This window comes from Herpailurus yagouaroundi, unplaced genomic scaffold (assembly GCF_014898765.1).
Source record: "Herpailurus yagouaroundi ecotype Mexico unplaced genomic scaffold, PumYag 569, whole genome shotgun sequence".
Lineage (NCBI taxonomy): Eukaryota > Metazoa > Chordata > Mammalia > Carnivora > Felidae > Herpailurus > Herpailurus yagouaroundi.
In genome coordinates this window covers 4,960,971-4,987,416 of record NW_024412786.1, presented here as the reverse complement: position 1 = coordinate 4,987,416, position 26,446 = coordinate 4,960,971, and the positions used below count along the sequence as shown (strand labels likewise).

The window sequence follows — 26,446 nt, the reverse complement described above, 5'->3', positions numbered from 1 at the left end:
TGCCTGCCCTGTCCTACTCTACTCTGCTCTGCTCTGCCCTACTCTGCTCTGACCTGCTTGCCCTGTTCTGCCCTACACGGCCCTGCCCCGCCCCACTCTGCTCTGGTGAAACTGTTCCAAAGGCTTCTGATTCTTTGGAAGGACATCAGTAGGCACGAGCAAGGTGACGCCGGGCTGGCTGCACACAGGACCACCATGCCTCTCCTGTCGTGCGCCCCCTGCGGTTTCTGAGCCGCCCTTTCGGTGGCACAAGGTGGGGCTTCTGCCCCGGCACGCCCCTCCCGAGACCCCCGTTTCTCGGGCCGTCGGACCCTTGGAGGGAAGGGCCGTTGCTTGCGTCCCAGAGCCGACTTAGGCCCCCCTGCCCCCGTCACAGCTCGCATCTCCCCACCCCTCCTCGCTTAGGTTGAGCAGAGGCTCAAGTTGTTCAAGGTCGCCTCCGAGAAGCACCAGCACCTGTACCGCCTGGCGATGACTGGCTCCGGGATCGACCGTCACCTCTTCTGTCTCTACGTGGTGTCCAAGTACCTGGCCGTGGATTCCCCCTTCTTGAAGGAGGTGAGTGTGGCTGCCAGCGGCCGATCGGCCAGGCATGCCGGCTACCCCTAGACGAAGTCGGTGCAGCCTTGCAAGTGGGACGGGGCCTCACAAACGGGCGTTCGAGCTGAGCGGTCATCACAGTGTCAGATCCGAGCTGTGCTTTCAGTGCCGTGTCCCTTCAGTCCCCGGGAATACTTGGTGTCACATTTAACCCTCCTGACCCCCCCCCAGACGCCAGTGACCTCGAGCACGGAGCATGGAGTGATGAGCTCTTGTATGTATCACCCTCATTTGTAACGGAGTTTATTTTTTATTTATTTATTTATTTATTTTTAATATATGAAATTTATTGTCAAATTGGTTTCCATACAACACCCAGTGCTCATCCCAAAAGGTGCCCTCCTCCATACCCATCACCCACCCTCTCCTCCCTCCCACCCCCTGTAATGGAGTTTAATTTTGAGCTGTAAAATTTAATTGTTAGCAATGCCGTGTTTAACAGGCAACTCGAAGACTTCCTGTGAATTTGCTTCCGGGCAGCACAGCCCCCTTTCCGAATCTTAGTTAATGTATCCGCCCCCTTTTCTGCTGGTGCTGCCCATCCCCCAACCATCTGGGTGCCCTCATCTGCCCCAGGCCTTCTCTGCGCACATACTGCCCCCAGACAGCCGGGCCTTCAGGGCCGCAGACCTGTGGCGTCTGTGACCACCCAGACACCGAGCAAGCCTTTTCCTTCTCCAGTGGGGCTTCCTGTCTCAGGCACAGAAGAGGACGGTACAGGGAGAAGTGTTGTGGGAGAGACGCCTGGGTGTTAAGCATCTGACTTTGGCTCAGGTCATGATCTCACGGTTCATGGGTTCGAGCCCCGCACCGGGTTCTGTGCTGACAGCGTGGAGCCTGGGGCCTCCTTCAGATTCTGTGCCTCCCCCTTTCTCTGCCCCTCCCCCACTTGTGCTCTGTCTCTCTCTCTCTCTCAAAAATAAATAAACGTTAAAAACATTTCTTAAAAAAGCGCCATGAGAGAATCTCCTTGTCCTCAACAGGTCTTATCAGAGCCTTGGAGATTATCAACCAGCCAGACCCCTCAGCAGCAGGTAGAGCTGTTCAATTTGGAGAAGAATCCAGAGTATGTGTCCAGCGGAGGGGGCTTTGGACCGGTAAGTGACTGAGCGTGATGTACACAGAGCTGCAGGTCGGGGACAGGACGCGCCCTCCCGTCCGCCTCTGCTTCAGGTCTTCCGGAACGTACCACGCGCCCCTCCTTGCCTTGTCGGGCACCGCTGTAGAGGAATTCTGCAGATTGTTAATGCAGGTGTTAATGCCAGTCTTGTATGGAAAAATGTTAGTCCCGTTTTCACATCGTCTCCTTTCCCGAGGTTCAGCTGAAACTTGCCTTGCTCTGTAGGTTGCGGACGATGGGTATGGGGTGTCCTACATCCTCGTGGGCGAGAACCTCATCAACTTCCACATATCTTCCAAATTCTCCTGCCCTGAGACCGTAAGTACGAAACAGGGCCCCCTTTTCTAAAGACGGGGTGTTTTTACGGCCTTCTTTTTAATTTGACAGAAGTGTTTTTCCTCACTTTGATGGAAAAGACCAGTTCAACTGTATACTTTTACTTGCCTTGGACTTTGTTTCAAATAAATGAATTTAAAAATTCTCTTAACCTAAGTTTTTCAGTTTATTTAATTTGAGAGAGAGAGAGAGAGAGAGAGAGAGAGAGAGAGAGAATCCCAAGCAGGCTCTGTGCTAATAGTGTGGAGCCCGATGCGGAGCTTGAACCCACGAACCATGGGATCACGACCTGAACCAAAACAAGAGTGGGATGCATAACGAGCTGAGCCACCCAGGCGCTCCTCTCTCAACCTAATTAACTTAAAAAATTAAAACAAAATTTTTTAATGTTTATTTTTGAGAGAGACAGAGTGTGAGCGGGGGAGGGGCAGAGAGCGAGGGAGACACAGAATCCGCAGCAGGCTCCGGGCTCCGAGCCGTCAGCACAGAGCCAGACGCGGGGCTCGAACTCACAAACTGTGAGGTCATGACCTGAGCCGAAGTTGGACGCTTAACCGACTGAGCCACGCTGGAGCCCCCTATCCTTGTCTCTGTGCTTCCTTTCCACGTGGAAAGTAACGCCTGAAAGCAATGCCAAGTGCCCTGTTAGCAGAGAGGACTGGAATTCATTTATTTATCGTGTTTTATGTAACGTGTTGCCATGAGGGGAGGCCTTCCAGCGAAAGCACACCCGCACACGCACACGGCCGGTTATCTCTGCGAACCCTCAGCACGTCTTCAGGACGTGTGACGCAGTGATGAAGCCATAAAGTCAGAGCTTCGAGAACTGGCAAAGAGGAATGTTTGCAAGGGGCCGTTTGTAAGTGGCTCACGGTATGGGGATCTACGCGTCGTAACGTGTGTTTTCCCGGTTTTTGTTTTTGAACGCCAGGACTCGCATCGCTTTGGGAAGCACCTGAAACAGGCCATGACTGACATCATCGGTTTGTTTGGGTTCAGCTCCAACTCCAGAAAGTAATCCCACGAGAGCCACCGTGAAGGAAAACGAGCTCTGCTGATAAAAACCAAATGAAAAGTAGCTGTTGCTCCTGATTATAGCTCGGGGTGAAAAATCGCTCAAGAAACCCACAAGTTTTCCTTCCCGCCCGGGGTTTGGTGGTGGTGTTTCCTAGAACAGCCTTCTTCACCCTGTGAAGTATAATCCCACTACTTCCTGGCAGGTCCTGACTTTGGGAATGTTTGATAAGGTGGGCCCCCCCCCCCCCAGCCCAGAAAGTTTTTGCAGCCACACTGCGTTTCTATATGGGATAAAAATCTGGTTGAGCTAGTTAAGGGACTAGTGGGGTTGTGACTTCACCCGTGGGAAATGACAGTGGCACGTTTCCTCGGTGGTGGGGACCAAATACCTGGTCCTTAACGGGCATTTACTTTTTATCGGAGCTTTTTTTTGTGCAGAGAGAGAAGCGTTCCAGGCAGAGATGTTAGACTGTTCGTAGTTGACGCGTGTATAATGCACTAATGGAAGCCTTGTGCTTTGGGAACCAGTTTTGTGTCCCTGTGGGTAGTAACTCTGTCCTCGTCTGGCTTGGTAGTCTGTGTGTGCCTCTCCGTGTCTGAAGCGAGTTAGCATCCCGTATTCTGTAGTTTTTACTGACCGTGCAAGTCTTCAAACCCAGTGCCTTAAAAACATGAGGCCCTAATGAAAGGGAGACCGTAGGAAAGATGTGCTCTGCAAACCTTCAGGTGGAATGGTGAGCATCTTACTCCTTTCTCGTTTACGGAGCGGATAACCCTGTAAATAAGCGTTTCCTGTGGCTTCCCTACCCCTAGAAAGACCAGTTTCCTTGGGAGGGTAGCTGGCCTAGAGCCCTCTCTTCGGCCCGCCTTCCTTGCATCATTAAGCGACAAAAGAAAGAGTGTGCGTGTGTCAGAAACGGGGAGCGAGGGAGATCATGACCATGTCTGCCGTAGTCACTGAAGAATAAAAAGGTACAGGACGTGCCTCGGGATTACTGCTTCCCCGGGCTGACGGCAAGGAGGGTGTGACGTTGACCACTGACGAAGGAAAAAAAGCTCAAGAAACGGGAAGAGTGACCTCAGAAGGGTCAGGACAGTGCAGCACCTGGAGGCCCCGGGCGTGCTTTCTAACCCCACCTGGGGAGGGAGGACCCCTCTCCTTTCCAGCGGAGATGCGGGGAGATGGGAACAGGAGGCCACGCCATCTCGGTGACCCGCCACGAGTCACCGGTGACAGGTGCTATCCTTCGGGTGGGGAGTGCCTTTATGGAGAGAGTCTGATTGACCAAAAAGCGATTATGCACTGAATCGTCTTCCGTATTTAATGTAACACTTAAGGATCATGGAATGAAATAACCCACTGCCTCTGGGCAGTAGTGACAGGCTCAGCTGTCCCGTTTTTAAAACTGTGTATTTATTTTTCTGACCACTTTGCTCCGGTCGGGCTTGCTTCTGTAAAGAGTTGTGCACTCCAGTGATACAATGGCCAGGCTGAACTGTTGGAGGAGACAGGGCGCTTGCTTGCAGAGCACATTTATTTATGTATATGTTTTCATGCAAAATTCCCACCTAAATGGGCCAAAGATTTTTTTTTTTTTTTTTTTGCTCTTAAAAGAAGAAATGAAAACAGGCAAAAAAAACCACAAAAAACAAAAGCAAAACTAAGATGAAAACCAACAACTATGATAACCCTCGTGTTCATCTGTGGTTCACAGTCAAGGAGGTGGGGGGTGGGGACTAACGCAGTCTGTCCCGGGTGGGCACGGCTTCCAATCAAGGGGGCATCGGTGACTGTCAGAGCCACCTAAATCCTGCACTATTGACCTGACAAGTCTGCATTCCCTTCGCGTTCGCATGTGAATTTGAATGTTGACCCGTAGCACTTAATACCTATTTGGGCTTGTCTCTCAGGTTTAAATATTTCCAATGTAATTACCTATCGTTAACCAGCGCAGTTATCAATGCAATTTTATATTTCCTGAAGGAAAGAAGAGTGGGTTTTTAGTGTACGTGTTGCAAGGAGGAGGGAAGAGTATTAATGTATTTAATTTAACGTGGAATAAGCCATAGTCTTTTCTTAAAGGAGCTGTGGTTTGAATTTGTTACCTTGGGCTGTCCGTTGCATGTAAATACAATATGCTCTTTTGGATGTAAATCTTAGAAATGCAGGATGAATGTTATCATTAATAAAACATTAATCCCAGTCTTTGTTTCTGGCTCTTCCCTTATGTTGATAAGGAGGCTATGAGTCAGGGACGAAGGAAGAAGTCAGGCCCTGGAGACAGAGGTGAGGGGTTTGTGCCGATGGCCTGGCTTGGGCAGAGTGCACATCACAAGATTCACAGGCCTCGCTGAGAAAGGAAGCTGCTGTGGGCCGTGGGTTTCTGTTCTTCATCCCTTTATGTGTTCCCTTCCCGCCCCCACGCCTGGAACAGTGTCCTTCGTATAGTAGGTGCTCAACAAATATCTGTTCGGTGAATGCACGAATTCGTTTTCTCAGTAGTCTTTATTGAGTGCCTATTGCGTGCCAAGCTCTGCTCGCTAGAGCGGGGGCCCCACCAGGTTCTGGTGGTGGTGGAGATTGGATCCAGTGGGGGGAGGAGAGAACCAAGACAGCCGTTCAAAGGATCCCTGGAGTCCCAAGGCAGACGAGAGGGTCATGAGTAGGGGGACGTAGCTGGCTCAAACAGGAGGTGGAGTTGGGCCCGGGCCTGAGGAACAAGATGGCTCTGGCTTTGGCTGACCCAGCCGGGCCGGCATTACATCTAGGAGTGTTCCAGAGCTCCTGGGTCTTTGAGTCTGGCTGGCTTGTGACTCACACAGGTGGCTGCGCACGCCTGATGATAGAGCGGCTCGATGCGAATGTCACGAGAGAGTGAAGGGCAGGGCCTCACGGGCTGATGTGCTTGGTCACAGGCTCTTCGAGCTCTTCGCTGCTGTTCGCGTCGGCTGCCTTCCAGATCCCTACAGTTCGGGAAGCCCCACTGCGTTCTCAGCCCTGCCCCGAACTCCGCTGAACTTCCTCGTGATGTGACTATTTCAGCCATAAAATGAGAGTAAGCTCATCGACACATGCCCGTGTAAGTGAGGCCCTGGAGAGGGCTGGAAAGATCCACAGCCGACTTCAGCATCCCCTTTGGGGACTGGCATGGTGCTTAAGGAAACTTCAGGCCCATTTGTAATGTTTAAATATTTCAGTAGGAGAGATTATGTATTATTCACTTAAGGAAAAAAAATCTACCTTAATTTTGATCTGAACAAGTCAGACTGGTCTGAGGGCCTCAGTTTCTCCCTGTGAGCCTGGCGCTGAGGACCCCGGGAGCTTCCCCGGCCCTCACCCCGCCCCCCGCCCCGCCTCCGACCTCCCACCCCGCAGCAGCCGGCCCCGCCCCCTCCTGACGCACCCGCAGCTCGGCTCCGCCTGCGCAGTGGCCCCGCCCGCCGCTGCCCCGCCCCGTTCCCAGTCCCAACCGCCAACGGCCACGGGCACGTGAGGGGCCCCGCTCGCCCCGCATCCTGGATCCGCGCTCCCGCAGCCCCCGCGGCCCCAGGTGCGTTCCCCTGAAGAGGCCTGAGCCCGCGCCCCCTCCGACAACTGAAACGTCAGCCGACATCGATATCCCCGCGGTCCCCGGGCCCGGCCTAGGGGTCTGCAGGAGGGGAGAGGGACCGTGGGTCCCCTAGTCAGGGCCTCGGAGACCGCGGGGCCCCTCCCGGGTCAGCCCCACGGGGACAGGGGTACCTCTCTCGGGCCAAGCCCTCGGGGACGGGGGTACCTCTCCCGGGTCAGCCCCTCGGGGACGGGGGGACCTCTCTCGGGTCAGCCCCTCAGGGATGGTGGTACCTCTCCTGGGTCAGCGCCTTGGGAACCACGGGGCCCCTCCCCGATCAGCCCCTTGGGGACTGGGGTACCTCTCCCGGGTCAGCCCCTCGGGGATGGGGGTACCTGTCGGGTCAGACCCTCTGGGATTGGTGGGACCCCTCCCCAGTCAGCCCCTCGGGGATGGAGGGACCTCTCCCTGGTTAGGCCCTTGGGGACAGGGGGATCTCTCTCGGGTCAGGCCCTTGGGAACGGGGGGACCTCTCTCGGGTCAGCCCCTCGGGGATGGAGGGACCTCTCCCTGGTCAGGCCCTCGGGGACAGGGGGATCTCTCTCGGGTCAGCCCCTCGGGGATGGTGGTACCTCTCCTGGGTCAGCGCCTTGGGGACTGGGGTACCTCTCCCAGGTCAGCCCCTCGGGGACTGGGGTACCTCTCCCGGGTCAGCCCCTCGGGGACGGGTGGGACCCCTCCCCAGTCAGCCCCTCGGGGCTGGAGGGACCTCTCCTGGCTCAGCCGCTCGGGGACGGGGGGAACCTCTCTCGGGCCAGGCCCTCGGGGACGGGGGGACCTCTCTAGGGTCAGCCCCTCGGGGATGGGGGTACCTGTCGGGTCAGACCCTCGGGGAGTGGTGTGATCCCTCCCCAGTCAGCCCGCCGGGGATGGAGGGACCTCTTCCTGGTCAGCCCCTTGGGGACAGAGGGACCCCTCCCCGGCCAGGCCCTCAGGGACGGCGGGGGTGGGGGGAGGAGGGACTTCTCTCGGGTCAGCCCCTTGGGGATGGGGGGGACCTTTCTCGGGTCAGGCCCTTAGGGATGGGGGGACCTCTCCCGGGTCAGGCCCTGGGTGGGGGATGGAGGGACCCCCGGGGTCAGGGCGGGGCCGCACCCCCCTCACCTGGCCATGTGTGTGCAGGTGCTTGGCTCCCGGCCGGATTGCGCGCGGCGAGGGGTGCAGGGCGACGCCCGGCCCGAGGTCCCCTCAGCAGACATGGAGGAGGCCCCTCTGCTTGGCGGGATGTCCAGTCCCGAGGAGATGGTGACAGACCTTTTCAGCGCAGACAGTCCGTTTGTTTCGGAAAACCTCACCCTGAGAGCCCCGGTGGTGGTGAAGCACGAGGAGGGCGAGTTCCACATGTTTAAAGACGCGTACCTGAGCCCTGCGGACCCCACGGGGCCCCTCCTGCACGCGTTCAGCCCCCCGCTGCAGGCGGACTGTGAGACCCAGGGCAAAGCGGAGCTGGGGGGGGGCGACCACGCCCAGGAGATGCTGGCGGAGTACCCCGGCCTCCCCGACCTCAGCCCCCTGGAAGACGCCATCCTGCCCGTGGCCCCGCAGCCGCAGGCCTACAACGTCCACTTCCTGTCCTCCCTGCTGGCCCCGCACAGGAGTCCCGCCGTCCTGCCCCTGGGCGCCTGGGCCAGGGAAGGAGCCGCCCACCCCGGTGTCCGGGTGATTCCAGTAAGATCCATGTGGGAAAAAGGCTCGGGACCTGTGTCACCCTGTCCCAGACACAGTGACACTGGCCGTCCCAAGACCCCCCCCCCCCACAAGCCTTTCGTAGCATCCCCGGTTGGATTCACGCCTTCCAACTGAGCGCCCCGCTCTGGAAGCCGGGTGGCAGCTCCCCAGCGAGCCATGCTGCCCAGAGGAGAGTCGGGTCTTGGGGCCCTGGTTCCAAGGTGGGCTAACGCTGCAGAGAGCACAGGGCAGCAGAGGGAAGGAGCCAGGAAGCGCGTCGTCCTGGGCCCTGTTGCTGTCACTGGCTTTAGGAAAGGGGCCCCTGTTGACGTTAGTGTTAATAGTGCCTGTGAAAAGTGCAGTGTGGTTGAGTTTTCATGGAATCTTGGAATCAAAATGTGAGAGCTGCTTTCTGCTGCTAAGGGGCTGTTCCTCGGGCACATGTAACACGAATCCCAGTTTACATAAACTCCCGCTAATTGTCAGCCGACCGCCCCCTTTTAGAACCACTGGTGATTTCTGCTTTGTTCTCGCCGAAAGGAAACAAGTCTGTTTTTAAAGGCAACGAAGGGGGCGCCTGGGTGGCTTGGTCGGTTAAGCGTCCGACTTCAGCCAGGTCACGATCTCGCGGTCCGTGAGTTCGAGCCCCGCGTCAGGCTCTGGGCTGATGGCTCGGAGCCTGGAGCCTGTTTCCGATTCTGTGTCTCCCTCTCTCTCTGCCCCTCCCCCGTTCATGCTCTGTCTCTCTCTGTCCCAAAAATAAATAAAAAACGTTGAAAAAAATTAAAAAAAAAAATTAAAGGCAACGAAGGATCCCGAGGAAATGTGTGCTGCCCCCTAAAGGGACCTAGTTTGGAAAGTCACTGTGTTCTTGGCAAATTTTAGGAAGAATCCTCATGGTTTTGGAATACCGAAATCTGATGGCAATTTCTTTAACCACTGAGTCTTTTTTTTTTAATGTTTTTATTTTATTTATTTTTTTATTCTTGAGTGAGAGAGTGTGAGTGGGGAAAGGGCAGAGAGAGAGAGAGAGGGAGACACTGAATCGGAAGCAGGCTCCAGGCTCCGAGCTGTTGGCACAGAGCCCCAAGTGGGGCTCGAACTCAACGGACCGCAAGATCATGACCTGAGCCGAAGTTGGACGTGTAACCGACTGAGCCGCCCGGGCTCCCCATGAGTCTTTTTGGTTTTTAAATTGCATTGAGTTTTAGTGGTACCCCTGGCATTTCGCCCCCTCTCTGGTGGTGGTGCCCCGTGCCACTGAGTGGGCAGCTGTTACCGCACGTGGCTTGGAGACACGGTTGGCAGTTCCCCCTGACCTCAGTGTTTCTGGTTAGTGATCGTCCTGCCACGCAGTCAGGAGAGCACTACTGTGTAATTGTAAGTTCGGCTGTAAATGTGTTCTCAACATTACTGAAACATCAGCGGGGATTGTGGGCGTCTCGAGAAAAAACAAAACAAAATAGTCAACTGAAACATTAAATACAACCCGATGAGCATGCTCTAAGAACGGGGAGAAAGGGGCAGCCTTTGAGGCCATTTTGAGGGAGGTCCCACAGGGCTGTCAGCTCCTTTACAGGGTGGGGGGCCGTCCAGCAGCTCCAGGGGCACCCCGGCCAGCTGGGAAGTCCTTACGACGTGTGTTTGAAACAGCATGAGCGCCACCTCGAAATCACAGCTCCACACCCGGGGTACCTCAATTGAGGGCAGATGGTCTCAGTCCTCCGGGTCCTTACTCCCCAGCGACGCTGGTCAGATGGCTCATCGCACCCCCCCCCACCCCCTCACCCCTTGCCCCCCATAGGGAGAATGACAGTGAGGGGCAGAAGGAAAGGGAAGGGCTCTCTTTACTTTAAAAAACGTAACTTCCACAGAGAATTTTCCGTATTATGCAGCCATGAACTCCTGTGGCCACGGTGTGATCTCCAAAATAAAAATTGCTTTTTTTAGGTGGAAATAAAGGAAGCCGGTGGCGCAGTTTTAAGTAACAACCCAGAGGAGGCAACTTTTCAGAACGCCCTTGGCCCCGAACCCTGTCACACGTTTGAATCATCCCAGGAAGCAGAGGAGGCCGCCGGCTGCTCTCTCAAGAAAGACTCTAACCCAATGGTAATGATGCCAAAGAAATGTGTCTAACGGGATCTTAAACATTTGACCCCGATCGTCACCAAGTCAACAGGAGTCGTTGATTTCATCCTGTTTACTTGTCGACCCCGCCTTTTTGGCTGTCTCATCTCGCAGAAGAGGGACGTAATTAGGACCTTGCTAGGGCTCCGTTCGTCTCCAAGATCCTCCTTGCCCGGGTCGTAGCAGACCAGACAAAGGTCAGGGCGTTGCCGTGTTGCCAAGGAGGGTAACCGCAAGCCCCCTCGGCCAGTGCAGACCCGGGGGGTGACCCAGGGACCGGGGAGCCTGCAAAGCTCTGTGGTTGGGCGGGCGGTGCTGGGGTTCCGGGGTGCCTGTTTCCCTTCCTGCCTGCCCCCACATTCCTAATAATGCCAAGTAATACTCGCATGACTGTGGTTTATGTGCTGGTGTTACTTTGTATTTCCATTTAATCGTCCTGTCAACTCTGTAGGGGAGACATAATTTTTATCTACGTTTCATGGTTCAGAAAACAGAGATGCTACATGGTGTGCTTGCCAGTGGTACATCTGGGACTCCAGGTCTCCATGTGGTGAGGCCTCCGGAGGAGAGGGGAGCCCGAGGATCGGGGCCCGCCTGTTCCTCTAGCAAAGAGTCCAAGGAACCAGAGACAGAGATTGCCTTCTCCGTGGCGGCTCTTTATTCTGAGAAAGGAGGCCTAAGCTCTAAGGCACAGACTTGAACTAGGAAACACTTGAAAATGAGCTCATCACAGACCCGGGCTTAGCTGGGGCACACACTAGCCCCTGCCTCTCTGTGGTTTTACTCAGGCCCACGCGTTCTGAGAGCAGAGCTTTCCCAGGATGCCCGAACCAGGCGAGCAGGATGAGAACCTTCCAGTGCTGCCCGACGACCGAGTAGCCTGGGCACGCTCCTGGGGGGGGGGGGACACGGCAGAGCCCGGGAGAGCCCACTCTGGACGTTTCCCCCAGTTTTGTGCACCTGTGTGTGTGTGTGTGTGTGTGTGTGTGTGTGTGTGTGGCTAGGGCTCTATCCTCCGAATACAAATAAAATTCCAACCAAACATGAATACTGGCCTCTTAGCCAATGTCAGGGTGATCTAAGGGTCTGACCCAGCGATCAGCATCTGCAAGGCTCTCTGTGCGTTATTCTGGTAACCCCAGTCCTATATGCTTGTTCAGGTTTTCCTGTCTGGGAAACCCAAAGGCGACTTAAAGTCAGAAACCACAGCTTCTCTGGGTATCTGTGGTTTGACTGTCAGAATTAGAAGCTGTGCGTGGGCAGAAACCACGACTTCTCTTCCGTATTCACGCCGTAATGGCTTGGACGGGAGCACCCCCGGCGAGGACTCTGTCTGTGCTTTGCTTGACTTATGTCTTTGACTGACGGACTCACCTGGCTCTCTGAGGATTGGTCGGTGGTTCGAATCCAACTGGGTGATCTGAGAGCGCCAGTCAGGCCCAGGAAGACCGACATGGCCTCTTCGAATCTTCGGCTTCTTGGATTAGCCTTTCTTTTTTTTCTTTTTTATTTTTTTTAATTAAAAAAATTTTTTTTAACGTTTATTTATTTTTGAGACAGAGAGAGACAGAGCATGAGTGGGGATGGGGCAGAGAGAGAGGGAGACACAGAATCTGAAACAGGCTCCAGGCTCTGAGCGGTCAGTACAGAGCCCGACGCGGGGCTCGAACTCACGGACCGCGAGATCCTGACCTGAGCTGAAGTCGGGACACTTAAGCGACCAAGCCACCCAGGCGCCCCGGATTAGCCTTTCTAAACGGTGCTTGCAGGGAATAAGATAAATGAACATTAGAAAAAAAAAACACGTGTACAAGAATGATAAACATGTGTGTATAGCAGGGGAGAACAAGTCATAAAATTAAAGATTATATCCTAAGGGTGTGACCAGCTCCAGAGATGAAGTCAGGGGGACAAAGTCTTTCTTACGGTTACCTAGACCTGAACGGGGCTGGCACTGGGCCCATCGACACGCTCTTCATTCGTGCTGACAGTGGGGCCCAAGGGTGGTGGAGGGAGCCCTGGTGCATGGTCGCCTGCTCTTGACCCTGACCCTCCGCGGACAGGCACCCGTAGGGGAAGGCGTCAGCAGACTTCCATCAACACACCGGACACGTCTCACAACACGCTTCCGGGGGCGGGGGGCGGTGCCTCCAGAGAGCATGTTATCGTAGAGTCAGAACTCGAGAACAGATCTCTAGTTTGCCGTTTCCATTAAAACAAATTCTGGATTAAAGTCACTTTCTCAGATTTAAGGTTCTCTAAGTTCCTATTACTGGCTATCTTTTAAAAACGAAACCTGATCATTATTTCTCATTTTAGGTGATATGTCAGTTGAAAGGGGGCACACAAATGCTGTGTGTAGACAATTCTGGCACGAGAGAGCTGAAAGCAGTTCATTTGGTTCCTCAGTATCCAGACCAAAATAATTACCTACAGTCAGGTACAGAGCAAACTCCTACGAAAATTGTGTCCTACGTTGTACGTAAGTTGTGAGTGAGTGTGTTTGGCTTTGGATGTAGAGTAAACGTGAAATAGGCAGTTAGGTTATGAAACGGGCAGCGTGGCAAGTCTCACAGCCCTTGTGGGTGAAGTAGGAATAGAAAACAAATCCGTGTAGACGAATTGATGTGCGCTGTGTTCTTGGGCGGTTACCCCCTCGTGTTGCTGGCTGCAGAGAGCTTTGGGGGTTCCAAGAGGCGACTGCTGTCACCGATGGGTGGGTGTGTCTACAGGGGACTGGGCGGAAATACCAAACTTCCCCACACTGGGTGGGGGCTGACTGTTCAGGTGGGGTATAAACCATACACATTTTAATGGGAACGTTTTCACGTGATGGATGAGAACTATGGCTGGGCTTTAATCACCGTGAGCTTTGAAATAACTATAGCCAGTGCTGATTTTGCTGCCGCTCACTCCGAAACATCTTTAAACGGGCATCACCATCATTAATGACCTATAAGTACTTGATTCTCCCCAAATTGCTTATACATGATCAGAGAAAGAATAAATGACATCGCTTTAGGATTGGATTTACAAAAGTTAGACACTCATTCTTGAGAACTGGGCCTCTCTGTGTGGATCATATACGTGATCGTTATTCTACACCTGGAGTTAACCAGAATGTTCTTATCCGATGTTTCACTGACCTTGCCAATGATTTATTTATTTTTGTTTTATTTTTGTTGTTGTTGAAGTGTAATTAACATACCATCTTATGCTAGTTTCATGTGAATAACGTAGTGATTTGACATTTGTATGCACTGGGAACTGATCAACACAAGAAGTCTGATTACATCTGTTACCGCACAAAGTTGATACAATATGTTGACTCTGTTCCCCGTGATGCACCTGCCAATAATTTAAATCAAGAATAAATACAGATGTCATTTCGGTGGAACTTTGGAGTTCATGGCCAAAAGAAATATCATGACTCCTATCCCATCCTGTCTTTATTTAGGGACAGACAAAACGCCTTCAAGACGTTTGCTTTTCAACGATGCAGGATTGGGCTTGGGGTTTTGTCTTCTCGAAGCCCTTTGCTACGTGCCCACGGATTTTCTGCCTCCATTCCCTGTAGGTCAGAGAGGCGTCTGATCCTCTGCACGGGCAGAGAGGGGTGCTTTCCTCATTCCTGTCCTTCTGGAACATGACAAAATCCTAATGCCCTTAGATCCACAGAAGGAGAGGGTTTATATAATGTTCTCCAAATCTGCTTCCTTGTCACATAATCGTAACCCCCCCGTCCCCATGCACATATTAAATACCCGCGTAAAATCAGTGCATCCTGTTACCAGAGTCTCAAGATAACGTCACTCAAAGGCCGCATAAGCCAGGAGCAAGAAATGTGTTCCCGTTGGTTAAGTGATTCAGGACGCTAAGACACATTTCTTCTTCCACATGGACTCATGCACACAGAGATCTTTAGGGCTCTTAACACCTGGGGAGTGTTTTTCGTAGCACCCTTAGACCAGAGAGATACTGTCAGTGCCAGTAGTTAAAGAGTGTGGTCCAAATAGCCTTATACGTATTTACATCCTAGCAAGAGAGTAGCCATTTGAAAAGAGAATGCACATAAATCGCAAGTAGTTCGCGTGGTGTCCAACAGATGTCATTGTGCTTCCTCTGAAAGTGCGACGACGCTGAGACTCCCTGCTGAGTTGGCTGTGGGACCTGAGGGCACCTTGGCACACAGTTTGGGATCCTGGGCACTGACAACAGAGGGGGGTGTGTGTGTGTGTGTTGAATATAGTCGACTATCCTTGGGAGCTTAAGTAGCTTTATGACCAAGAAAAAGGGTGTGATAAGCAAACAAAGAAAATAAAATACATTGACTCCAAAGGTTTTACAGGGTAAAAAACCAAATGGGATGAAGATAAGTTTAAATGATTTTGCACACGATAAATCCGTGATTCGTGATCGTGTTTGTACTTTCTTCCATGTGCAAACGAAAAGAAACAATGCATGTTACCAATTAATTTTAATTGTCTTCCTTACAGATGTCCCTAAACCAATGACTACTTTAGTAGGAAGATTTTTGCCAGTCCCAGCAAAATTAAATCTCGTTACACAAGTGAGTCATTGTTTTAAATTAAAAAAAATACAGTTGGGCATTATTTTCTCCTAACATTTCAATTGTCGAGGTTGGACTTACTCAGGAAATAGAATTTATCCTCTGCCTTTACCAAGTACCCCCTACCTTCGCCGCTGGGTCAGACCCCGGGGGTCGGGAGGGAGTGGAGTGAGTTTGAGACACAGTTCTGTGCCCACCGTGGGGGCTGTCGTGCCCTTGCTACGGCCTCTAGACCGTCGCTGTGCCCGTTTGTTGAACTCGTCCTTTGTGGCCCAGCCACCCACCAGCACATGCTGCCCACTTGGGATAGAATATGCTTCAGTTTCCTTGGTGTAATGGAAATGCTTTTTTAAAGTTTAAAGTGCTTTTAGGGGGCACCTGGGGGGGCTCTGTCGGTTGAGCGTCCGACTTCGGCTCAGGCCACGATCTCGCGGTCCGTGGGTTCAAGCCCCACGTCGGGCTCTGTGCTGACAGCTCAGGGCCTGGAGCCTGCTTCCGATTCTGTGTCTCCCTCTCCCTCTACCCCTGCCCTGCTCGTGCTCCGTCTCCCTCTGTCTCAAGAATAAATGAATGTTAAAAAAAAAATATATATTAAAGGGAAGAAAAGAAAGCGTGTGACTCTGCCCCCTGCAGCTTACATTTTCGTGTGGGAGACAGACACCAGGCAAATGTAACGATTTATAACGGATGCTAGGAGAGCGGAGGATGGGCATAGGGGTATGGAAGTCCGCTGGGTAGGAGGGCAGTCACATTCAGCTCCACCGAGGTGACAGTCGAGCAAAAGCCTGAAAGAGAGGAGAGGGTGAGCCCTGTGACTATCACGTGGGAGAACTTTCCAGGAAAGCAGAACATCACAGCACAGGGTCATCCTGCTGTAGAGACAGGGAGGAGGTGGCCGTGGGGGAGCAGGGCTGGAGTGGGTAGAAAGAAGGTATCGGAAGGGGAGGCCGGGGGGGGGGGGGGGGCGCGGGGAGCCGAAGCAGCGTCCCCGTGGTCCCCTGACGGCCGTCAGCAGGGCTCGTGATGGGCCCCCGCGAGGTTTTCGGCCTGAACAAATGGAAAGACGGCGTTTCCACCAAGGGGCGAGGTGCACGTTTTGGGAGGGGGACCAGGAGCTGCGCTTGCTGCGTCGCGCAGGAGATGTCTGAGGCGCCCCCGGGACTGTGTTATGCGGGAGTCGTCCATGCGGGTCTGCAGGCCAGCGTCTGGAGAGGGGAGGAAGGCCTGGGCTGGAGGGAAGGAGTCGCCGGGGTGGAGAAGGCACTCAAGGCCCCGAGACCAGAGGAGAGCGGTGAGGCAGTGGGCGTTTGTTGAGGGAGCAAATCGCTATTTCTCGAACGATACGGGAGGCAGGAGGAGAGAGGACTGGTCCGTGCGGGAGATCCCGGGCCGTGATCCTCTGGGCGCCGGATGCAGAGTCTCTGCTGACCCTGGACAGAGGCCTCCACGCCACCGGCCTTCCTGTCCTGTCTCGGCCCCTGTCTGTGCCCCTTTGGGCCACGACCTCCTTTCTGACCACCTCCTCCCCATCTTTCCGTGGCTGTGTCCTTGTCCCCGCGTCGGCTGCCCTGACTTCTTATCCGGTGTGGACCTTGAGGCAATCATCTTAGCAGCGCATTTGCCGCTTCTCTGCCAAACCCCAAGTCCGTGTGTGTATTTGGAAGGATTTTGTTTTGAAGGCCTCTCTACCCGCAACGCGGGGCTCGAACCCACCAACCTAAGGTCCAGAGTCACACGCTCCCCTGACTGAGCCAGCCAGGCGCTCCCAGATTCTGTATATTTTTTGAAGCGCTTTGCTACTCAGTTTGCTGCGTGGACCAGAAGCCTGGGCATCATTTGGGAACTTGCCACAAATGCAGGGTCTCGGGCCCTGCCCCAGACTCACTGGCCCAGGATCTGCGGTTTAGCAAGGTCACGCCCTCACTCCCGGGTGGCCAGCCTTCGCTGACGAAGGTCACGGGTTCTGGCACAAAGTCACCCTAGGTTTACCCCCCGTGGGGCACTGAAGCTACCTCTTCTGTGCTTTGCTTTGGGGCTAAATAAGCAAAGGGGGGGAACAGAAATTGTGCCTGGTTTGTGCACAGAGTTGCCTCGATCCTGAGAATCGGGAAGTCCTTTCTCCGAAAGCATGCAAAACTTTGGGCCGCCGCTGGGGACACAGGCCTGACAGGTGTCTGGGTGACAGGAAAGGGATAGTTTCAGGAACTTGTGAGCACGTCCCTCCTGGCCATCGAGCGAGGAGAGCAGAGCCCCAGGTGGAAGGGAGGGGCTCTGGGGGAGGTTCCCCGGAGGACGGGGGCTTTGTGCTGAAGAAGGTGGGACCCGGGGTGGCTTCTCAGTGTCTTCAAGCCCCACAGCCAGTGGTGACACACGGTTTAACAAGAGGCAAAAGAGAGAAAGAAAACCAGAATGAATAAAGCATTTGCTTCTCTAGGATTGTACTTTTTTTTTTTTTTTTTTAAGTTGTATTTATTTAAGGAGTCTACACCCAAGGTGGGGCTCGAACTCGCAACCCTGAGATCGGGAGTCACATGTTCCACCGACTGAGCCAGCCGGGCGCCCCACCAGACTGTACTTTTTATAGAAAGCTTAATTTTTAATTTTAATTTACTTGTCAGGGGAGGAAGGGGCAAAGATAAGCTCTTGAGGTGTGACATATACAAATCATCTCAAAACCTAAATGTGTGCAGAACTTGACTTTTCCGTGGGCTTCGGAGAAGAGAATGAGGCCATTGCTGACTTTGCCACCCTTTCCTTTCCCCTGGAACGCCCTCTGTGAGCCACGCGGAGGAGGCACAGAGAGAAGGCAAAGGGCGTGGAGGGTGCGAGGCTGTGACGTTGTGTCTGGATTTGTTGACACTGACTCTATAGATGAAAAACTAATGGTGGATAAGACTTTGGACGTCAAGATCTCTTATGTTATACCAAGAATGTAATCATAATTAACAGCTCCAGCTTCCGGAAGCTTGCCATTGAATTTATTTCACAGTTCGCAGTCCTAAAAGCGAAAAAGCTGTCCGTGTCAGTGTCCCCGGCCCGTCGGCCGATGGCTGTCCCCTGTGGGGGGGTGCAGGACCCGGGCAGCCGTGGCTGTGCCCCACCCCAGCGCCCCCTGGTCCGCACAGGCAGGGCCTTCTCCTCCCGGGCACACTGTGGCCAGGGGGTGTGGGAGACCTGGGCTGGGCTCCCCCCGACTGCTGCCGAGGAGCCTTGGCCGGAGCCCCCTCCGTGTCAGTGGGGTCGTGGTGGTGATAGGTGATAGGTGATAGGTGACGTTGTAAAGTGATCATAATGTAACCACCAGTCGTTGTTGTCTGTACCTAGGGGTTGGCGGGATGGAACTTTTAAAACACGCACTAATTCGAAATACGCTTGCCTTTGACTTTATACAGCTCGATAACGGAGCCTTACCACCCATAGTCAACGGGTCTACTGTCCCTTCGGGATCCACCCTTCCAGGACCACCCAAAATATCTTTGGCTGGGTAAGGATTAAAAGCAGTCAATTGTCGCTTTCTTTAATGTCAGAGTCTAAGAGGCTCTTGGGTACATTTGTGATTTTATCGTTAAGTCGCAAAATCAGCTTTGCCTGTAAACCTTCCTGACCTCTCGAGACTGTGTTGTACGTTGAGTGGTGACAGCAACAACGTGGCCGCGTGTGTCTGGTGTGTTGTGGCCGGAGAGGCTTCCGCGGTGCCCGCTGGGCCGTGCCAGTGTTTCAGAGGCTCGCTGCCGTTCGTAGCTCTGTCTTGGGTTCACGTCAGTTTAAACTGAGAGGCTCTATTTCCTTCTTGGCTGTCATCAATGTAAGTGATGGTGTGGCACTCACCTGGCGGTGGTCTTGGTGTGCCTTTAGCCCTTTGCCAGCCCCTGCCCGCCGCCGCCTCCCTGCTGGGTCAGCCCCCACTCAGTGGCAGGTGTGAGGCACGCGGTCTCCACGTGGACATGGGCTGCACTTAATCTGGGATCTCGTCTTGCCCTTTTAAAGTCATGTCTCTGATTGTAACTAATTAAACTAACCAAGCTGGCTGGAACTTTGTCAAGTTAGCGTTCATGCGCTAACCTTGGATGGGGCACCCCTTTCCGCCCCATCCATCGGGCCCTTTAATTGCTTGTGGAGATCAGTGTATTCCTGCCTCCGCGAGTTTGGGGTGCACGACCTGATGTGGTCGGACAGCCCAGGGCCCGAAAAGAAATCAGGCCAAGCAATGCAGGAAATGTTCCCTGGGGCCTCTGGGGCCCTCCAGGTCCCTGTGGAGCTTGTGGTGGGAGGAGAGGTGTCTGGGGGCAGTTGAGAGGCCAGGCGAACCGCCTGGCGGGGTTCTGGGTTTCTCGATGCCTTCCCCTCCGTGCGGTCGCTGGGCAGTGCCGGTGGCTCCCATGGTTCCCTGCTGCTGCTGTGGTTTTAGCAACCGGTCTTTCCGGGGGTGGGGGGGAGGGGGTGTAACGGGGCAGTCGATGACTTTCCGTTAACTTAATGAGGTCTGGCTGTGTGGAGTCCTTGTCCTTGCTTCCCTCTTGGTGACAGATCCGTGAGGGTGTGGTCGCTGTTACCGAAACTGGTCCTACCTACCATCATGGGTCTTCACGTCCCCGGACAAGCAGCCGCCACCTGGGCGACGCCTCCCATCTGTGGTTACACGGCGTGACCCGTGACGTCACCATCCCGAAGACACTCCCTTTATCTTTCTTGTGGCCCCGGGAGCATCTGGCCCCATGGTATTGCTTCACGACGTGCTTTGGTGCGTCTGGCACCATCGAGGGGATTTGGTGCTTCTAATACTTTATTTCAGGTGTGTGCTCTTGGGGTCACGGTGCCATCCGGGGATCCTCTGTGACTCGGCCGACCCACATTTTCCCGGGGGAACAGTAAGGAGGGAGTTCTCTGTGCGGCCCGTCCCCCACCGTCTGCCCGGGCTCTCCTAGGTTTGCTCCAGCAGTCACGTATCTTTCTCTATTTCGAAGGACCTGTGCGGGTCATACAAATATTCTTCCCTTACAAATGATGTGCCGGGAACCACACGGGCTTTCTGTTTGTGTTTCGTTGGTGCCAACAATGACTTGATTCGATGTCACTCGACTGAACGGCCCTGGTGATGTGTATCCCCACCCTCCGGTCCCGTTGGTGAAAGTGGCATCTGGACGGTACTCAGGACTGTGCCGTTTGTGGTAAGCGGGCGGTCCGAAAGCTGCCGCTGTGCGGCTCTGTGCGAGTTCCCAACCGCGGCTGAGCTGCGCTGCCTCGTCACCCCCTTAGGTGCTCATTAGTTTCCTCTCTGACTTCCGCAAGATAACGGGGTCAAATAAGGTCCGAAGACATCGGAAGGGGAGCTGCGTCGGTTCCGTGTGGTCTCTCGCCCAGCACATGACGTGGAGGCAGGCCAGCCATCCTCCAGGGCGAGCTCACCCCGTCCTCATTCTTTCCAGTTGGGCGGTGAACTGGCTAACGGATTAACTAGCTGGTCATATCAGTAGAAATATCCCTTTAATAATTCATGTCCTGTCACCCCCGTATGGCTTTAGTAATCTTGTTATCAGTCGGGTGTCCGGGTGAATTCGGATACGTCGTAGACGCTACTATTTTGGGCAACGTCATGGGCGTTACAATAAAGAACATTCACGAGTCTGTTTCTCTGAAAACTTCTTTCTTAAAGACGAGGTCATGTCGCGGTGGTGCAGTTTATTTATCGTGCTCTTGTGAGGCAGAGTCGTGCAGATCTCTCCCGACTCGGTTATTTGCAGGGTGGCGGAAGAGCGTAGACAGGTGTTCTTGGAGCCGTGGGATTTTCCAGTTTAGTTCCTGTCCCCAGCACGACTGCCCCTCGTACGCTCTGTGCTCACCCCTGACGTGGTCTCTTCGCTCCTGCGGCTACTGCAGCCGAAACACCCCTGTGACCGACAGGGTCCGGTTCTGTCTCCTTCCAAAGTCGTTGGTTTTGCGTTAACTTCTTCCATCTATACTAAGCCACCGTTTCTGAATTTTATCGTGTGACAGCCGATTCTACGATACCTTCTGTCCTCGGAGTTGTCAGTTGTGTATATCTCATGTTTGAAATTATTGGCTGGATTCCTCCAGGGCTGGCACTATGAGTTCTTATGGTAAAACCGTGGCTGGCGAGGAACCTGTTGTGCGAGCGTCCCGCAGGACGAGCAACCACTTCCGATAAATCTTCGCTTGATAAACGAGCGGCGTCTTGCAACACGAATAACACGTGATGCCGAACGTCCCGTGATTACATCGGAGCCAATGGTTCTTGAAATTCGCTTTGATATACGAGTGCTTTGGATGCCAAGCATGTTTCCGGAAGGGAATTATGCTCGCAGACCAAGGTTCTGCCGTGTAGTTTTTGGCGCTCCCTGAAGCTCTTATCACAGTTCCGACCACGTGACAGTCTCTCAGGAAACGCCCGGTGGCATCTTCCTGATACTGGACGTTTGTCGAACTGCACTCTGTCCTCCCACAACTAAGGCAGGTCACCCCTGGGCTGTCCCCATGCGCCCCCACCCCATCTCTTAAAGGGAACGACTTTGGTTCCTCCGGACAGGCACCGCGAGGCCACGCTGTGCCCCATTGCCGGCGCAGGTCCGAGAGGGCCGAGGGCCAGGGCCGCGGAGTGGGTGTCCACACCCCCTCCTCGGAACAGCCCCCGTTCGATCCCGGGGGCACAGGCCAGGGCGTAGTACGGCCAGATCTGCCACCTCTGGGCACCCGTGGGGACAGAAGTCGGCAAGTGTGCTGCCCGCGAAGGGGAAGAGTGAACTTGATGAGGAATGAGTTAATATGGCGTTCGGGACACAGTTTGGGCGCACTGTATTAAACATGGGAAGGTCTCTGCAAGTACGAGTCAGCAGCTCACCCCAGAGCCGGCTACCAAGTGTGGGGCAGGGGTGTCACGAAACAGAAGCCCAGACAGGCAGGCTGCTGGGGCCAAGGGGTGCCGGGTGAAGCGTGCCAGCGCAGGAGGGACCCCGGCCAGGGCACACGCGCTGGGATCCGGGACGGGCCTCAGTCCTGTCCTGACTCCCGGAGTTGAGTGTGTGAGTGGGCAGAGTGCGGTTGCCACGGAGCGAAGGGCGCAGAGTGGTCCCCGTGCCGTGTGGTGGCAGGAGACTGTCGGCCACCGTTGGCTGTGCCGAGCACCTGCTGTGCAGTTCCTGTGGGCAGCCCCAGACCGGAGCAGCCGGGGGGGGGGGGCCGCCGAAGCGAAGCCTGCCCGCGCCATCGCGGGGAGCGCGCGGCCCCGGGGACGGGCGCGCGCGCGACCCGGGACAGCCCCGGCGCGGCCGGGGTTCTTGTGCAGGTGCTGGTGTCCACGCCGTGGCGGTGAAACGGCTCACGCCACCGGAAGAGGGGGCAGCACCGTCAGGGGCAGCGCTCGGGAACCGCTCCCGATTTGCGATTTGCGCACCCACAGCTGCCCCCCCGCGGCTGGCGGCGGCCTGGACACGTTAGCCTCGCCTCTGACGCCCCTGCAGACGGCCTCCGGGCTAATCCCCGGAAGACTCAGGAGGGAGGTCCCTAGCAGCCACACGGCAGGCACACCCACGCTTGCTGTGACACTGCGGACGGCCCCAACACCGCGGGGACGATAGGAAATGATGGCTTTCCTGTCGTCTCGCTCATATCATCCGTTGGGGTTCAGGCTTTGGGAGGCACACAGCGAAAGGAGCTGTTTGGTGCGAGGGGCCCCACACAGTCGGGGTTTAAGCAGATCGAGGGAAGGAGCTCCCGAAGTCTGCGCGGGGAGGGACCCGCTCCGCACCCCCGGCTGCACGGGTGGCCTCGCGGGCTGGGACCGGCCAGGCCGGCTCCGTCCTGCGAATGGGCACGCCAGTCCGTTTGTGATCAGGCCCCAGTGACTGAGACCGATAGCTGTCTGCTGTTGCGATTTTCAGTTTCTGTTCAAAAACGCCAGATGCTTAGCTAAGTCTCCTTTGAAAGAGTAACGATCTGAATACATTTTCTTTTTTAATCTTTGTAGAGTAACTCTTAGTTCATGGGACACAAAGTCTAAAAAGCCATGTAACTGTACCAAATCCCAGTGTCTGAAATTGTAAGTAATCACAAATCCTTCATTATTAAATAGAAATAAGGTTGTTTAGAAGCCAGTAAGTGGAGCAGAGTCCAGATGTGCCTCACGGCTCGCAGGGCGCACGCCCAGCTGAGCCCCAACGGCCGCGTCCCCACGCTCGCTGTGGGCCAGAGCCACAGGGACGTCGCGCTTCCCGCATAAGCCCGGGTCGGGTCTCGGGATTATCTGGACCAACGCGCAGGAAAGGACCCCGCCTGTAACTTCCCCGGGTCTTGGTTTCCCCGTCTGCCCTTCGGACGAGTGCCGACCGCGGCCCCCTTGCTGGGCGTTAACCGTAACATTTCCGCATCCTGGTTTTTACCGGTTCGAGGAACTGGTTAACTCAGTATTGAATTTTCTCGGAAAAATTTCCCCCCCGGGGAGGCCAGCTCGCAGGAGCCTCGGTCGGGGGTGGGGGGTGGGGGGCGGCAGGGCGGGTCCTGCGGCAGAGCCGTGGGCCGGGGTGAACAGCGTGGCTGACACAGGAGACGGACCTTGTCGCTGCGGCTGGCAGCTCGTGGCCCCGGCATCCTCTCCTGCCCTGCTACGCGTTCACGCTGCTCGTGGTGTCTGCCCTGCTCCCAGCTGTGCCCGGCCTCTGCCCTGATGGCCTCCTTAGGGTTGAGTGACACGTTGGAGGGACAACCACCCCCGTCCGCGTGTCTGACACCGTCTGTGCGTGATTTCCCTTTGCAGCGCTCCCGCTGAAGTCACTGACGGGACGGTGACTTGGGGGCGCACGAGTGGGGGTAAAAGTCCACAAGAGCGAGAAACCTGGTTCGCTGACAAGAGCAATTCATTCTCCAGAAGGCAGTGCCGAGGTCTAGGGTCGTCCCTGGGCAAGCGTTTGAGGTGCCGCGGGTTTAGTGCCCGGATGCGAGTCACACACCTGTCTGAACGCCGCGGACGCGGGGACACTACTGCCGTGCGGCCCTGGGCGAGGAGGAAGGACAAGGGAGGGACGTGTGACGCCGTCGAGCCCAGCGGCCCGCCCAGACGGAGACGGCTGACGCGTGGGGGACACGGGGCGGCGTGTGGAGCGGACAGGGCCGGCAGGGTGGCAGGCCGGGCTGCAGTCTTGTTTGGGGACCGGGGAGGCCAGATGACCCGTGGGGCCTGGAGCGAGGGGGAGACGCCAACCGGGGACGAAGTGACGGGACCCCTGAGGACTTGGAGGTCAGGCGAGGCGCCGAGAAGGGTTTAACCTACTGATGACCTCACGACGGAAGGCCAGAGAAGAGCTTCTCGCCTGGAAGCAGCTTTCCCGACTGATGGGCGACCGATGCGCTAAAGAAAGAACTTAGCGCCCCGAGTGGGCGTGGTCAGCACTGGAACAAAGGAGAAGGGGGTTCAGAGCGTGTCCTGGGCTGTCCAGAGAAAGGAGGCACTGTCCCCGGGGGACGTGGGCACTGCCTTCCTCCGTGTGCAAGAGACTCACAGCCCCCACGCCGTGCTTCAGGTCCCCCGCCCTCTGACCGGGGGGGTTCAGCTCCCTCGGTAGCTCCGCGCTGAGAGGCCGGGGCCCTTGGATAGAGGATGTGAGCGTGACGGGCACCGGAAGGGACGTTATTTCCAGCAGAAGTGAACACCTGGCACTCTGATCCGTGTTCTGCTCCGTGATTTTTTTTTTAAGTAGTTCCCTTTTCCTCTTCCGTTGCTGCTACCTACGACTTTTTAAATATTTCTTGTGACGCATTTCAGGCATGGATTTTGCCTCGTACTTAGTTTATAAGAGCATTGGTTGTGAAAGCCACTTGGATGACAGGATGTTTTGATGCAGACGGTGGCCGAAGTGTGGCACTCTGGGCCTCTGGACGACGACGCCACAGAGCAAGGAGGGGACGACGGAGGGTCTCTTCGTGTCTTCCCGTGTCCTGAGCGCAGTCGGGCTTTACGGGTACGGGTGCTTTCCAGGGCAGTTTTAATGAATCAGCAAATGCAAGCAAGGCTGTTTAAGTATCCTTTGGTGCAGTTCAAGTTGTGCTGAGACGCCGGGTGGGATTTGTTGGCAGCACTTATAGTATCCACTAATCAAATCTAAATTAAAACAAAAACAAAACTAAATCAAGATTTTAATCCCAGATCGGCAGTCTCCGTATTGGGTTTTCAAATGGCCTTTTGTCTCTGATTAAACAGGTTCATGAACTAAATCAGCTAGAATTTTGTGGCTAGAAGATCAACCCCGGGGGGTCGTTTCGTACAGTCTCGTGTGTCTGACCGGTGCTTTGGCTTCCTTCTCTTATGTTTAAAAATATTAAATACTTCCTTCATCCCTATGTAATGACTCCTAATCCTAATATTTATAGAGTCCTTGCTTGTCTGCTGCTCGTGCTTCCTTCTCTTGATTCTTCACTCCTGGTTTGTTGCCTCGTGTATTTGGTGGGTTTTCAAGCATCGCGGATTATACCCATTGGGACGGTATCCGTGGGGATTCTTGGAGGTTGGCCGGAGGGAGAAAGTTCGTGTTTGCTCCTCCGCTGTGTAGCTCTCGGAGCTGACCCCCACCGCCTTGGGCGTGCCCTGGGCTGTGCGTTCGTATACGTAAAGCACTTAGAGAAACGGCTGGGGTACTGTACATGCTCCTAAAGTGTTTGCCACCGCCGTGGTCATCCCGCCTCGCCCCTCCTCGTAACAGCTCAAACCAAAGCCTTGGCCTGTCGGGCTCGGCAGACGCCCTACGCTGTCAGCTCCAGCTTGCCCCGCTGAATTTTTGTGTCTCTTACTTTCTGGCCTCTGAGGGGTTTCCTTGTTTCCTTAAATTTCTTACCAGCTCAGATGTGCATCTATCTAAAAAGGTTTAAAAGCTTGCTTAGTTATTTATGTTTATTTTTTAAACATTTATTTTTGAGAGAGAGAGAGACACACACACACACACAGAGCGTGACCAGGGGAGGGGCTAGAGAGAGAGGGAGACTCAGAATCCGAAGCAGGATCCAGGCTCCGAGCCGTCAGCACAGAGCCCGATGCGGGGCTAGAACCCATGAACCGTGAGATCGTGACCTGAGCCGAAGTCGGACGCTTCACCGACTGAGCCCCCCGGGCGCCCCTAAAAAGGTTTCAGATATTTAATGCCAGTGTTTTAACGAATTTGTCAGGATGGCCAGTGAGTTAAGAATAAGTTTAGAACGTATGTGGTCTTAGATTTTTTCAAACACGTTAAGGCTCCACAATTCTAGGATACAGGGTGCCTCCGGGAAGTGAACACACCACAGGGCAGCTCAGGTATTTTCTTGAACAGTATCATCCCCTTCCCTAAGCCACGGAGTAGGATTACCCAAAAGCGTTGACAGGCTGCCGTCTTGCCAGCCCCCAAGCACCTCGAGAAC

The 26,446-nt window shown here is 54.7% G+C and overlaps 2 protein-coding genes across 8 annotated transcripts in view; both read left to right on the top strand.

The window, feature by feature from the left end:
• Window positions 1–5,277, top strand: part of CPT1A (carnitine palmitoyltransferase 1A) — a 40,899-nt gene extending 35,622 nt beyond the window's left edge. The window contains exons 14-17 of the mRNA XM_040465914.1: window positions 406–558; window positions 1,584–1,697; window positions 1,946–2,038; window positions 2,988–5,277. Coding sequence (XP_040321848.1) covers window positions 406–558; window positions 1,584–1,697; window positions 1,946–2,038; window positions 2,988–3,074 — 447 coding nt within the window. The 3' untranslated portion in view covers window positions 3,075–5,277. The remainder of the gene's footprint in view (window positions 1–405; window positions 559–1,583; window positions 1,698–1,945; window positions 2,039–2,987) is intronic.
• A 1,231-nt stretch (window positions 5,278–6,508) lies between these two features.
• The window catches only part of TESMIN (testis expressed metallothionein like protein), a 41,158-nt gene continuing 21,220 nt past the window's right edge, over window positions 6,509–26,446 (top strand). For 2 of the 7 annotated variants that reach the window (XM_040465910.1, XM_040465905.1), the window contains exons 1-7: window positions 6,640–6,790; window positions 7,807–8,352; window positions 10,303–10,461; window positions 12,799–12,919; window positions 14,976–15,049; window positions 18,442–18,533; window positions 23,031–23,102. In XM_040465910.1, the coding sequence (XP_040321844.1) occupies window positions 7,882–8,352; window positions 10,303–10,461; window positions 12,799–12,919; window positions 14,976–15,049; window positions 18,442–18,533; window positions 23,031–23,102 (989 nt within the window). In that variant the 5' untranslated portion in view covers window positions 6,640–6,790; window positions 7,807–7,881. The other 5 variants (XM_040465906.1, XM_040465909.1, XM_040465908.1 and 2 more) reach the window with 5 other exon arrangements.